The sequence below is a fragment of the Notolepis coatsorum genome (assembly GCF_963971535.1).
Source record: "Notolepis coatsorum genome assembly, contig: SUPER_7_unloc_4, whole genome shotgun sequence".
Lineage (NCBI taxonomy): Eukaryota > Metazoa > Chordata > Actinopteri > Aulopiformes > Paralepididae > Notolepis > Notolepis coatsorum.
The window spans coordinates 376760-392259 of NW_028174877.1; the positions used below are offsets into that span (position 1 = coordinate 376760).

Genomic DNA, 15500 nt, shown 5'->3' on the forward strand with positions numbered 1-15500 from the left:
CATGGACATCTGAAATAACTCTCTGTCTGTCCTCTCTCTCTCTCTCTCTCTCTCTCTCTCTCTCTCTCTCTCTCTCTCTCTCTCTCTCTCTCTCTCTCTCTCTCTCTGTCTCTGTCTCTCTCTCTCTGTCTCTCTCTCTGTCTCTCTCTCTCTCTCTCTCTCTCTCTCAGGGTCAGAGTCTAGTCGCAGCAGACTCAGACACCTGGTGACGTTACGTCTGTCCGGCCTGGAGGTCAGCGAGTCGACGGTTCGAGTGCTGCAGCGTCACGCGTCCCAGCTGGAGGTCCTGGACCTGTCTCACTGTCCGCTGGTTGACGACGCCGCCGTTAGCCTACTGGCCGCGCCCAGCGCGCACACCACGCACACACTCACCGAGCTGACGCTAGCTGGTACGTATATATACACACACGCACTCACTGAGCTAATGCTAGCTGGTACGTATATATACACACACACTCACTGAGCTAACGCTAGCTGGTACGTATATATACACACACACACACACTCACCGAGCTAACGCTAGCTGGTACGTATATACGCCAGGCATTAAAGCGTTCCGTCTTGAGACGGATATCCGTCAATTTGATTAGGAGATTCCGTCATTTGATTCCGAGTCGTGACGGATTTTAACCTGAGCCAATCAGAGGCGTCAAGCAGTCATTTGCGAGCAATCGTTTACAGCGCTTTCACCCGCCTCCGCTGTGCTCAGCACCAATGGGAAGCGACCGTTTGCCTTTCAGTTTCTGTTTAGCTCTACTCGAGACCCAGAGTAAACACTGACATGCTGCAACTTTTCCGAGATAGTAAGTTCATTTTACTTATTCTAGTCTAAAGAAACATATATATTACTATTGCTATTGATAAATCTAGGCAAGGTGAATGCCACAAAACGAATGCCTTTTGTTAATCAGAACGTTATTTACGCGACAACGTGTGTTGTTGTTGCGTGTGTGTGTGCTTGCGCCGTTCGCTTTCCGTGTATGATAAATGTACATATGAATGTTGATACATCTAGTTAACGTTAATGCCACAAAACGAATGCCTTTGTTAATCAGAACGTTATTTGCGTTATTATTTGTTTTTTTCTAACGGAAACCTAGGCTACTGGGGGCTGTCTGTTCCGTGTGCCGCAACTATTTCAAAAAGAAAAACAGAAACAACACATTTGTCATTGTCGTGTTACTTCACAGTACCCCCTCCTAATGTACAGTCTCTTCCCCATCATATGTATAATCTCTGTTAGGATCTCTGGGTAACAGTACTGTATATTTGCATATCGTATATGTCACAAATGTAATAGTACTATCTGTAGTATGTCATGTATGTCACTATGAATTTAAAATGGGGGACCCTGATGTAAACAAGACGAACGTGTTTCTCTGGTCTGCATCCCCGTAACAATTGTGTGTATTGAGCTGTACTGTATTGTACCCATTCTGCAATCTGTTAAATATTGATTGATTGTTATTAACAGATTGCAGAATGGGTACAATACAGTACAGCTCAATACATACAATTGTTAAGGGGATGCAGACCAGAGAAAGACTTTTGTCTTGTTTACATCAGGGTCCCCCATTTTCAATTCATCATAACATATATCTGACATACAGATACAGTACTGCTACATCTATACATTTATGACATACCAGATTTACAAATACAGTATTGTTTGTGATACAAAAATAGTCTAAAAAAAGAGAGTATATACATTTGACGTAGAAATTGTACACTGGTGGATGTTGGGTAGGTGGGGGGACTGTACATTGGAGGTGGTTGGGTGGGTGTGATGGGGGGGGGTTGTAAGTAACTGTACATTGGATTATCGACGAAACCTTACTTGGTCCCAAGAAGAGGGTCTTGTGTATTAAATAAAGTTTTCATTCATTCATTCACTCTGGATCTGGTAAATCCAGTAGAAATACACACAATTGTTAAGGGGATGCAGACCAGAGAAAGGCGTTTGTCTTGTTTACATCATCAGGGTCCCCCATTTTCAATTCATAGTGACATTTATGACATACACAACATACATGACATGACATTTATGACATAGGGACATACATGACTTACAGGTATATAGTACTGTTACATTTGTCACATGATATGCAAATATACAGTGCTGTTACCCAGAGATCCTAACAGTAAATATATACGTATGATGAGGAGGAGACTGTACATTAGGAGGGGGTGGGTGGTAAAAAATATATACAAATGGTGGGGAGGAGACTGTCCATTGTTGTTGTGGCATAATTGCGAAACGTGTTTAGTCCCTTGTTTGTATGATAACAAGCCTTTTAGTTCATCGTTCAAAGTAATGGGAAAAGGGTTCTAGCTCGCCATCAATCAGAAGCTAGCCACAAGACTTGCATTCACGCTCTCCAGCACACAGCCTCCCTGCCTGGCACAACAACCACAACAGTAGGGTCTATAGTCACAGTCGGGACAGTAGACTCCCTTAAAACGCTAACGCTATTAAAAAAAAATACAGTGGAGGTTAAAATAAGAATATGACTTTGCCAGAAAAAAAGTTCAGTCAGGAGATTTTTTTTTGCTTTAATCCCTGATATACGCACACACACTCACTGAGCTAACGCTAGCTGGTACGTATATACGCACACGCACTCACTGAGCTAACGCTAGCTGGTACGTATATATACACACACACTCACTGAGCTAACGCTAGCTGGTACGTATATATACACACACACTCACTGAGCTAACGCTAGCTGGTACGTATATATACACACACCACACACACTCACCGAGCTAACGCTAGCTGGTACGTATATACGCACACACACTCACTGAGCTAACGCTAGCTGGTACGTATATACGCACACACACTCACCGAGCTAACGCTAGCTGGTACGTATATATACACACACACTCACTGAGCTAACGCTAGCTGGTACGTTTATATACACACACCACACACACTCACTGAGCTAACGCTAGCTGGTACGTATATATACACACACACTCACTCACTGAGCTAACGCTAGCTGGTACGTTTATATACACACACCACACACTCACTGACCTAACGCTAGCTGGTACGTTTATATACACACACCACACACACACTCACTGAGCTAACGCTAGCTGGTACGTTTATATACACACACCACACACTCACTGACCTAACGCTAGCTGGTACGTTTATATACACACACCACACACACACTCACCAAGCTAACGCTAGCTGGTACGTATATATACACACCACACACACTCACTGAGCTAACACTAGCTGGTACGTTTATATACACACACCACACACACTCACCAAGCTAACGCTAGCTGGTATGTATATATACACACCACACACACTCACTGAGCTAACGCTAGCTGGTACGTATATACACACACCACACCACACACACACTGAGCTAACGCTAGCTGGTACGTATATACACGCACCACACACACACTCACCAAGCTAACGCTAGCTGGTACGTATATACACACCACACACACTCACTGAGCTAACGCTAGCTGGTACGTATATATACACCACACCACACACTCACTGAGCTAACGCTAGCTGGTACGTATATACACACACCACACACACTCACTGAGCTAATGCTAGCTGGTACGTTTATATACACACACCACACACACTCACTGAGCTAACGCTAGCTGGTACGTATATATACACACACCACACACACACTCACTGAGCTAACGCTAGCTGGTACGTATATACACACACCACACACACTCACTGAGCTAACACTAGCTGGTACGTATATACACACACCACACACACTCACTGAGCTAACGCTAGCTGGTACGTTTGTACACGCACACACACTCACTGAGCTAATGCTATAATGCTAGCAGGTACATATATATACACACACACACACACCACACACACACTCGCCAAGCTAACGCTAGCTGGTACGTATATATACACACACCACACACACTCACTGAGCTAACGCTAGCTGGTACGTTTGTACACGCACACACACACACACACTCACTGAGCTAACGCTAGCAGGTACATATATATACACACCACACACACTCACTGAGCTAACGCTAGCTGGTACGTATATACACACACCACACACACACTGAGCTAACGCTAGCTGGTACGTATATACACGCACCACACACACACTCACCAAGCTAACGCTAGCTGGTACGTATATACACACCACACACACTCACTGAGCTAACGCTAGCTGGTACGTATATATACACCACACACACTCACTGAGCTAACGCTAGCTGGTACGTATATACACACACCACACACACTCACTGAGCTAATGCTAGCTGGTACGTATATATACACACACCACACACACACTCACTGAGCTAACGCTAGCTGGTACGTATATACACACACCACACCACACACACACTGAGCTAACGCTAGCTGGTACGTATATACACGCACCACACACACACTCACCAAGCTAACGCTAGCTGGTACGTATATACATACCACACACACTCACTGAGCTAACGCTAGCTGGTACGTATATATACACCACACCACACACACTCACTGAGCTAACGCTAGCTGGTACGTATATACACACACCACACACACTCACTGAGCTAACGCTAGCTGGTACGTTTATATACACACACCACACACACTCACTGAGCTAATGCTAGCTGGTACGTATATATACACACACCACACACACACTCACTGAGCTAACGCTAGCTGGTACGTATATACACACACCACACACACTCACTGAGCTAACACTAGCTGGTACGTATATACACACACCACACACACTCACTGAGCTAACGCTAGCTGGTACGTTTGTACACGCACACACACACACTCACTGAGCTAATGCTATAATGCTAGCAGGTACATATATATACACACACACACACACCACACACACACTCGCCAAGCTAACGCTAGCTGGTACGTATATATACACACACCACACACACTCACTGAGCTAACGCTAGCTGGTACGTTTGTACACGCACACACACACACACACACACACACACACTCACTGAGCTAACGCTAGCAGGTACATATATATACACACACACACACACACACCACACACACACACTCACTGAGCTAACTCACTGAGCTAACGCTAGGTCTGATAGGACCAGATCAGATGACATGAAGAGATTAGGTCTAGGGATGTCCGATATTATCGGCCTACCGATATTGTCGGCCGATATTCAAGTCAAGTCAAGAGTTTTATTTGTCACAGCATACAAGTATGCAATGAAATGCGGGTGGTCTTGCCCGCAACGATGTGCAATACAGTAGTAACAACATATAATAGAATCCAATAAAACAACATTGTGCAATAAACAGGTAACATAGTAGGGCATATCGGTATTTGTACATGTTATTTACAGAGCATGGAGGATATTGGCATTAAAATGTAATATCTGAAAAAATAATAATAATACACTAATTTATTTAACCTTTATTTACCCAGGCAAGCAAGTAAGAACAAATTCTTGTTTTATTTATTGTCAAAAGTATGCATAATGTTGTGTTAATTCCACGACAAGAGATATGTAATGTTAATTACCTGAAATTATTCAATTTTTTGGGGGGGGGGGGAACCCTGCATATATCGGTATCGGTTGATATCGGTATCGGAAATTAAGAGTTGGACAATATCGGTATAGCGGTAAAAAAAAAAAAAAAAACATTTAGGTCTGATAGGTGGGTTACTATTTAATAAAATGGGTTGTATTAAAGATTAAAATATATTGCCCTCATGTGAACCGTCTCTCTCTCTCTCTCTCTCTCTCTCTCTCTCTCTCTCTCTCTCTCTCTCTCTCCAGGCTGCAGTCAGGTGACGGACAGCTGCCTCTCCGCTCTGAAGCGTCTGTCCCGCCTCTCTCTGCTCGACGTGCGCGGCTGTCGTAGCGTCACCCGGCGCGGCCTCGACGCCTTCATCGCCGACCTGTCTCACCTCGCCACCTACTGTCTCACCGAGGACCAGCTGATCCAGAGGATAGACTGACCCCTGTCTCACCGAGGACCAGCTGATCCAGAGGATAGACTGACCCCTGTCTCACCGAGGACCAGCTGATCCAGAGGATAGACTGACCCCTGTCTCACCGAGGACCAGCTGATCCAGAGGATAGACTGACCCCTGTCTCAGTGAGGACCAGCTGATCCAGAGGATAGACTGACCCCTGTCTCACCGAGGACCAGCTGATCCAGAGGATAGACTGACCCCTGTCTCACCGAGGACCAGCTGATCCAGAGGATAGACTGACCCCTGTCTCACCGAGGACCAGCTGATCCAGAGGATAGACTGACCCCTGTCTCAGTGAGACCAGCTGATCCAGAGGATAGACTGACCCCTGTCTCAGTGAGGACCAGCTGATCCAGAGGATAGACTGACCCCTGTCTCAGTGAGACCAGCTGATCCAGAGGATAGACTGACCCCTGTCTCACTGAGTGTCTGAAACGGTCGGACAGAAGCTACGACCTCGCTCTGCAGCAGGTTCACCCAGTAGGTCAAACATCCACAGAGCTTTTAGAAAGATGTGGAATAAAAGTATTGCTTCCCCCCCCCCCCCCCCCCCCAAATAATTTTTTTTGCGGGTCCAAAATGACACGGAGAGACTGACCCGAACTCCACGCTGAAGATGTGACCACCTGACCAGCAGAACCCTTTTGAACCAACGGACCTTTCCTGTTTTAGAAACCCGACAGTGTTTCTAAAACACACACATACACACATACACACATACACACATACACATATACACATACACATATACACATACACACATACACACACACACACACATACACATACACACATACACACACACAATGTAAAGTAAAGTTATTTAAAGCCGCTCTCTGTTGGGCGGTGGGCGTCCAGTGTGATGATGGAAACTGTAGTTTCTTGTGACTGGGTTTTACAGTCGATGTCAAAATTAGTATTTTCTAAGATTTTCGACTTTCTGTTTGTTTTTATAAAGAAAATACAGAAAAACATTAAAGAAATACCAATAAAAAAAGATGTAAATTTAACATAGTTGTGTTTGTGTTGTGTTTGTTGTTCCCGTCGTCTCGTCGGCGTCCCATTGTTTTTATGTCTCTGATGCATTGTTTGAAAGCTAAGATGGCCGCCGTTTGATTGACACCATGCTTTACCTATTACGTGCAATTAAATAGTCTACGAACAGGTCGAAAGGTACCTTGGGAAAAATTTAAAAAAAAATCTAATCTACGAATTCCAATCTGGCTTCAGAACATCCCACTCCACTGACACATGCCTTCTCTATTTAAACGACCACATCAAACAAGAGGTGGACGCGGGCAAATACTGCGGCATGGTCATGCTGGACCTACAAAAGGCCTTCGACACTGTCAATCACTCCATTCTGATTGACAAGCTAAAAGCAATTGGTTTAGCTTGTCAATCAGTGAGCTGGATGCAATCCTACCTGGAGGGGAGAGAGCAGATGGTGGAGGTAAACGGTACCCTATCCCCCCCCCTCACAGTGAGCTGTGGTGTTCCACAAGGAAGCATACTAGGTCCGCTACTGTTCCTAATTTATGCAAATGATGTCGTCAGCTTGTGACTGCAACTTGTTCCTGTTTGTGGACGACTCAGCCCTGCTGGTCTCTGAAAAGAACAAGTTTTGAATTTCCCCAATGGGATCAATAAAGGAATATCTTATCTTAAGTTACAGGTTGAAAAAACCCTCAGCTCAGAACTAGGCAAAATCTGCATATGGCTCGCTGATAACAAACTATCATTACACATGGGCAAAACAGAGTCCATTCTCTTCGGTTCAAATAACAAACTCAGCAAGACCGACGGCTTCTCAGTTACAGTGGGTGACAATATTGTCACAAGGAAAGATGAAATTACCTACCTGGGTTCCATCCTAGAGGCAAATCTTTCCTGTGACAAAATGGCATCCAATGTAATAAAAAAAAGTCAACCAACGAACTCGATTCTTGTACCGGATCTCCTCTCTGGTAAACAAGAATACCCTGAAGACTCTGGCAGGAGCACTCATTCAAGGGTACTACGACTATGCGTGCACCTCATGGTACCAAAGCACCTCAAAGGCGCTAAAAACAAAATTACAAACATCTCAAAACAAACTGGTCAGACTACTGCTTGACCTTACTCCTAGAACCCACCTCACCCCTGCCCACTTTGACAACCTAGGATGGCTTAGAGTAGACGACAGAGTACAGCAACTTGCAATGGGCCTGGTCTACAAGATACACTACATGACCAAGGTACCCATGTACATGTCAAAATACTTCCCAAAGGTCAGTGAATAAATACCACGATCACAACACCAGAGGGAGCTCCACTAATCATGTTAAACCCAGATTCGGCTCAAATAAGGGACTAAACACGTTTCGCAATTATGCCACATCAATGTGGAACGCCCTACCCAAAGCTGTAAAGGAATTTGAATCACTACCCACCTTCAAAAACACTCAAAGAAACCTACGGGAGACTGCAATTCGAAACTGGCCCCTGTAAATATCCTAACCCAACCCCCTCCAATGTACAGTAAATTACCAAGTATGGTCTTGTCAATATTCCAATGTACAGTTTTGCTTGTACAGTTGTACAGTGTCCCCCACCCACCCCCCACTCCTACCCAACCTCCCCCCCCACCCAACCACCTCCAATGTACAGTACCCCCCCCCCACCTCCAATGTACAGTACCCCCCCCCCCCACCTCCAATGTACAGTACCCCCCCCCCCCCCCGCCTGCCCAACCACCTACAATATACAGTTTCTACGTCAAATGTATACTTATTTTCTGGACTCTTCGTATCACAAACAGTACTGTATTTGTAAATCTGGTATGTCATAAATGTATAGATGTAGCAGTACTGTATCTGTATGTCATATATGCAGTGGTGCAGTCGTAATATGGGCCAAGGCCATATTACGACAGGCAAGGGGTGGTTTGGAGGGGGTCCGGCACTTATCACCTAGACTTTGCATAATAATAGGATGCGCGCACTTCTGCCTCAGTGACTAAGCCCAAACGTCGTTTGACCGCATATGCCCACCACTGCACCCCTGCATATATGTTACGAACTTACGATGAATTGAAAATGGGGGACCCTGATGTAAACAAGACTAAAGTCTTTCTCTGGTCTGCATCCCCTTAACGATTGTGTGTATTGAGCCGTACTGTATTGTACCCATTCTGCAATCTGTTAATAAAGTTTTCAATCAATCAATCAAACCTGGCCAATCAGAGCGCAAAACGGGAACCCGGAAACGCGTTGCGTTGTAAAAAGGCTTCAAGCACCCTGGTAAATAAAGGTAAAAAAAAAGAATGGGTTTTCTTGACTCCTTCTGTATCACAAACAGTACTGTATTTGCAAATCTGGTATGTCATAAATGTATAGATGTAGCAGTACTGACTATCTGTATGTCATGTATGTCATATATGTCTATATGAATTGAAAATGGGGGACCCTGATGGAAACAAGACAAACGTCTTTCTCAGGTCTGCATCCCCTTAACAATTGTATGTATTGAGCCGTACTGTATTGTACCCATTCTGCAATCTGTTAAATAAAGTTTTCATTCATTCATTCATTCATTCATTCAGTTTGATGTGGCGCTCCTAGGTAAAGTACCTCCTCCTGGTGGCAGGAGTCGACACTGCAGGTGAATAGGGGAGAATATCCTTTCATCCTATCAGAATGAAATGTCACAATATGGGCATAAATGCAAACATCTTTTGTATTATGACCTTTATATATTGCTATTAAACACAATCTGTTATTTTTTGTTTTTGTTCTTGACTATACGTTTGATAAGATAATATAAACCTTTATTATTACCCCGTAAGGGAGTTCAGGCATCAAAGCAGCAACAGCAAAGACAATGCAGCACAGTAGATGCACAGGTTAGATCCAAACAAGCTGCATCATTAGAATGAAAATACAATAAAACCAAGTAAACACACGGCTGCTTGCCCTTGAAATCTACTCTGGATCTCTGAGTGAGTGAACGAACATAGTATACTCATAGTAAACATAAGTATACTCTACAATATCAATAATATAAATATGTGTGTATGTACAGCCCACCCTGTTATAAATATACAAATAACTATCCTAAGTCTACCCCCGGTACAAATATACCTAACTATCTTATGTCTATTCTCGGTACAATATACTGTAACTATAATTATAAATATAAGTCTGTGCAATATATATACAATACTCTATACTAAGTCTACCTTGATCTGTACATGGAGCATAAGTTATTTGGAACTTTCTGAACCTCTTGTAAATCGTAATATAGATCAGTGTTACTACAATGTGTGCAAACATTGCCAACCAAAGTGTTTCAGCCACAGAACGAATACAAGCAGCTCACTGTTGTCTAGTGTTGGTCAGTCAGTCTTACTGTTGTCTAGTGTTGGTCAGTCAGTCTTACTGTTGTCTAGTGTTGGTCAGTCAGTCTTACTGTTGTCTAGTGTTGGTCAGTCAGTCTTACTGTTGTCTAGTGTTGGTCAGTCAGTCTTACTGTTGTCTAGTGTTGGTCAGTCAGTCTTACTGTTGTCTAGTGTTGGTCAGTCAGCAGGAGATGAACACAGGCTCCAGTCTTACTTACATAACGTTATGACTGCTGACACACCAGACTGGTACCATAACGTTATAGGTTAAAAAAAAGAACACACAAAAACGAATGAAAAAAACTAACGCAAAAAAACGAACGAACTAAAACAAAAATGCAAAAAAACGAACAAACTAAAACGCAAAAGAAATAACGCAAAAAAATGAACGAACTAAAACAAAAACGCAAAAAAAGAAAACGAAAACGAAAACGAAAAAAAAAGCAAAAAAAAGAACGAACTAAAACGAAAACGCAAAAATACTAACGAAAAAAAACTAACGCAAAAAAGGAACGAACTAAAACGAAAACGTAAAATAACAAACGCAAAAAAATTAACTGACTAAAACGAAAACGCAAAAAACGAACGCAAAAAAACGAACGAACTAAAACAAAAATGCATAAAAAAAGAACGAAAAAAAGAATGCAAAAAAATTAACTAACTAAAACGAAAACGCAAAAAAAATAACGCAAAAAAATGAACGAACTAAAACAAAAACGCAAAAAAAGGAACAAACTAAAACGAAAACGAAAAAAAAAGCTAAAAAATGAACGAACTAAAACGAAAACGCATAAAAAAAGAACGCAAAAAAAGAACAAACTAAAATGAACATGCATAAAAAAAAGAACGAAAAAAACGAAAACGCAAAAAAACTAACAAACGAAAACGCAAAAACAAAAAATTTAACGAACTAAAACGAACGCAAAAAAAAGAACGCAAAAAAATTAACTAACTAAAACAAAAACGCAAAAAAAAATGTTGGTCAGTCAGCAGGAGATGAACACAGGCTCCAGTCTTACTGTTGTCTAGTGTTGGTCAGTCAGTCTTACTGTTGTCTAGTGTCAGTCAGTCAGCAGGAGATGAAAACAGGGCTCCAGTCTTATGTCCGGGGGCGGAGCTACACATTCATGTATGTTTGGATCAATTACCTTTAACATATTCAAACTAGCCAATTAAAAATGCACACATTTGGATATGATCACTTTTCCCTTTGGTGGAATACGTCAACATTCAATATGATGCATAATTAAATAGTTGGGGTTCGACTAGTCATTTATTTTCTTTTTGTTTTAAATGAGAGAAAGAATAACTGTATAAGGTGACAGGTACATGTCTTCATATAAACATTTAGTAAGTATAAAGTAATTCATCATAAAAATGAGTTACCCATAAAATATAAAGGCTATACATATATAAAAAGAACAACACTTCCACAAGTTCATAGTTTATTAGTATGTAGATTTAAGTATCCCAACAGGACTTGACATAAACATTTGTACAGTAATGATGGGAGACAAGTTATGCAACACCCGCACTCTATTCCAGTTCACTTATCCAAAACGCTTTACAATTTGTTCCTCACATTTGACCCATTCACAGTCTGCTGAGCCAGGGTAGATTTACCTATGGAGTCAATGGAAAGAATACAGATGCCTGTAAAGGAATGTGAATCCCTACCCACATTCAAAACCGCTCTTAACACTTTGAGTGCCAGCCACGCGTTTTGTCGTTAGTTCATGCCGACGCATGGCTGGTAATCAAAGTGTTAAAGAGCACCTACAGGGAGGCTGCAATTCGAAACTGGCCACCGTAAATGTCCAAACCCCCCAACCCCACCCCCTCCTAATAGACAGTCTCCTCCCCACCGTATGTATATACTCTCTGTCAGGATCTATGGGTAACAGTACTGTATATTTGCATATCGTATATGTCACAAATGTAACAGTACTATATACCTGTATGTCATGTATGTCCCTATGCCATAAATGTCATGATGTCATGTATGTTGTGTATGTCATAAATGTCACTATGAATTGAAAATGGGGGACCCTGATGTAAACAAGATGAAAGTCTTTCTCTGGTCTAAAGTTTTCATTCATTCATTCATTCACCCTTCTGTCCTGTATTCTCATTCACACCACTAGATGTCACTGTAACCTTTGAGTATTGTTGTTACCTGTAGGGTTGTTGTAAAATAGAAAGGGACAGGGGAAAAAGTGACAAACAGGGGAACAGGAAGTGAGACTGGAAGTCATCCCTGCTGGAGGATGTTGGTTAAAGTGGAGGTTTTGGGGGGAGAGAAGGTCAAGTTAAAAAATATAACACCACATTATACAGCATCGACATTCTCCTATCTCATTCCTTAAAATGCCCGTAATTTAAACTTAAAATCAGATATGGTAGTGAGGGCCTGCAGTTTCAACGTTTTTTGAAGTCCATTCCAGGCAGAGGGAGCAGAGAACATGAAGGCCTTTTTCCCAAACTCTGTGCGGGTTCTGGGTACTAAAGCATATAAATAGTCCTGGCATCGTAAGCTGTAAGATGGGTTTGATGTGATGGTGAGGTATGAACCGAGGTAAAAAGGGAGCTGACTAATTGCTTTATAAATGAAGATGTACCAATGAAGCAGTCAAGGATGGCCAGTTAACTTTAGCGCCGTACAGAGTGCAATGATGGGTAAGTGATCTATATCCGGTAATAAATCTTAATACACCATGGTAAGCAGTGTCCAACATGTGTAGTGAGGTGGAGCAGGCATTCATGTATAAAACATCACCATAATCTAATACTGGTAAAAACGTAGCAGCAACTAGTTTCTTTTTTGCATTAAAAGAAAAGCACGATTTGTTTCTGAAAAAGAAACCCAACCTCACTTTTAGTTTCTTAACCAGGCTTTCAACGTGTGGATTAAAAGACAAGCTGTCATCAAGTAAAAAGCCAAGGTATTTAAAAGTCGACACAATCTGAATTGGAATACCTTGCGATTGGAAAGAATCAACCCAAAACCAGAGCAAATTGGAAAGCTATTTGGCCCTAAACAGAGAGTACACAGTGAATCAAGATTCAAGAGATTTATTAGTCACATACAACACGAGACATGTAGTGAAATGAAGGTGGCCATGCCTGCCTTGATTGTGCAAAAAATACAAATAATAATAGAATAAAATAGAATAGATAATAAAATAGACATGATAAAAAGTACTAAGATAAAAATACAATACAATGATAAGCTTATGAATTAAAGGTAATGAGTCCTATATACACTACTATACAATATACAGTTATACTATATATAACTATACTATACTAACTATACTATACAAAAACATAGTCATGTTTTTTAACGTGACCTGTAGTGTGTGTGTGTGTGTGTGTGAGAGAGAGAGTGCAGGATATGTGTGCGTGTGTGTGTGTGTGTGTTCATGACATTGTGTGTGGAGAGATCAGTGTTTAATGTTCTGATGGCCTGGGGGAAGAAGCTGAGCATGAGTCTCTCTGTTCTTGCTGTGTGTATGCGTAGGCGCTTGCCTGACCGCAGCAGCTTGAACAGGCTGTTGTTGGGGTGGTGAGGGTCTTTCATTATTCTGCAGGCTCTGGATTTGCACCTGCTGTTGTATAAGACCTGCAGGGGTGGTAGTGCAATACCTGTGGTACGCTCGGCTGAGCGCACTACTCTCTGTAGAGCCTTCCTGTCCTGTGCCGTGCTGTTGCCATACCAGGCAGTGATGTTCCCAGTCAGAATGCTCTCTACAGCTCCGGAGTAGAAGGACTGGAGTATCTTCCCCGATACTCTGCATTTCCTGAATTCTCTCAGGTGATAGAGGCGCTGCTTTGCCTTTTTTAACACAGTGTCTGTGTGTTGTCCATGTCACGTCCTCAGTGATGTGGACTCTCAGGTACTTAAAACTGCTCACCCTGTCCACGATAGCCCCGTTTATCCACAGTGGCGTGTGTGTCCCCTGCTGTCTCCTCCTAAAATCCACGATCAGCTCCTTGGTTTTACCAATGTTCAGGAGTAGGCTGTTATCCCGGCACCAGCGTGCCAGGACATCAACCTCCTCCCGGTAGGCCTTCTTGTCGCTGTTAGAGATCAGCCCCACCACCACTGTGTCGTCCGCAAACTTCACTATGGAGTTGGAGCTGAACCTGGCCACACAGTCATGTGTGTACAGTGAATACACACATGACTGTGTGGCCAGGTTCAGCTCCAACTCCATAGTGAAGAATACCTGAGCACTGTGACTGACCCAAAACTAAGAAGATCCTTGACTAGGTACAGACTCAGCGAGCACAGCTTAGCCATCGAGAAAGGCCGCCATAGGCAGACCTGGCTCCCAAGAGAAGACAGACTGTGCACCCACTGCACACAAGACGAGGTGGAAACAGAGCTCCACTTCTTAACAACCTGCCCACTATACCAAGACATCAGAGACATATACTTCAACCTGCCCACTATACCAAGACATCAGAGACATATACTTCAACCTGCCCACTATACCAAGACATCAGAGACATATACTTCAACCTGCCCACTATACCAAGACATCAGAGACATATACTTCAACCTGCCCACTATACCAAGACATCAGAGACATATACTTCAAGCTGCCCACTATACCAAGACATCAGAGACATATACTTCAACCGGCCCACTATACCAAGACATCAGAGACATATACTTCAAGCTGCCCACTATACCAAGACATCAGAGACATATACTTCAACCTGCCCACTATACCAAGACATCAGAGACATATACTTCAACCTGCCCACTATACCAAGACATCAGAGACATATACTTCAACCTGCCCACTATACCAAGACATCAGAGACATATACTTCAACCTGCCCACTATACCAAGACATCAGAGACATATACTTCAACCGGCCCACTATACCAAGACATCAGAGACATATACTTCAACCTGCCCACTATACCAAGACATCAGAGACATATACTTCAACCGGCCCACTATACCAAGACATCAGAGACATATACTTCAAGCTGCCCACTATACCAACTACAAGACATCAGAAACATTATACTTCCCACAAATTGCAAACACCCAAAGAGACTTTGAAAACATGGCAAATAACAAAAAACTCCCATACCTACT

The 15500-nt window shown here is 42.6% G+C and overlaps 1 protein-coding gene across 3 annotated transcripts in view; it reads left to right on the forward strand.

Annotated features, from left to right (window-relative positions):
- kdm2aa (lysine (K)-specific demethylase 2Aa) overlaps window positions 1-6982 on the forward strand; it is an 85775-nt gene extending 78793 nt beyond the window's left edge. For all 3 annotated transcript variants that reach the window (XM_084338331.1, XM_084338330.1, XM_084338332.1), the window contains 2 exons: window positions 171-389; window positions 5806-6982. In XM_084338331.1, coding sequence (XP_084194457.1) covers window positions 171-389; window positions 5806-5987 — 401 coding nt within the window. In that variant the 3' untranslated portion in view covers window positions 5988-6982. The remainder of the gene's footprint in view (window positions 1-170; window positions 390-5805) is intronic.
- The last annotated feature ends 8518 nt before the right edge of the window (window positions 6983-15500 follow it).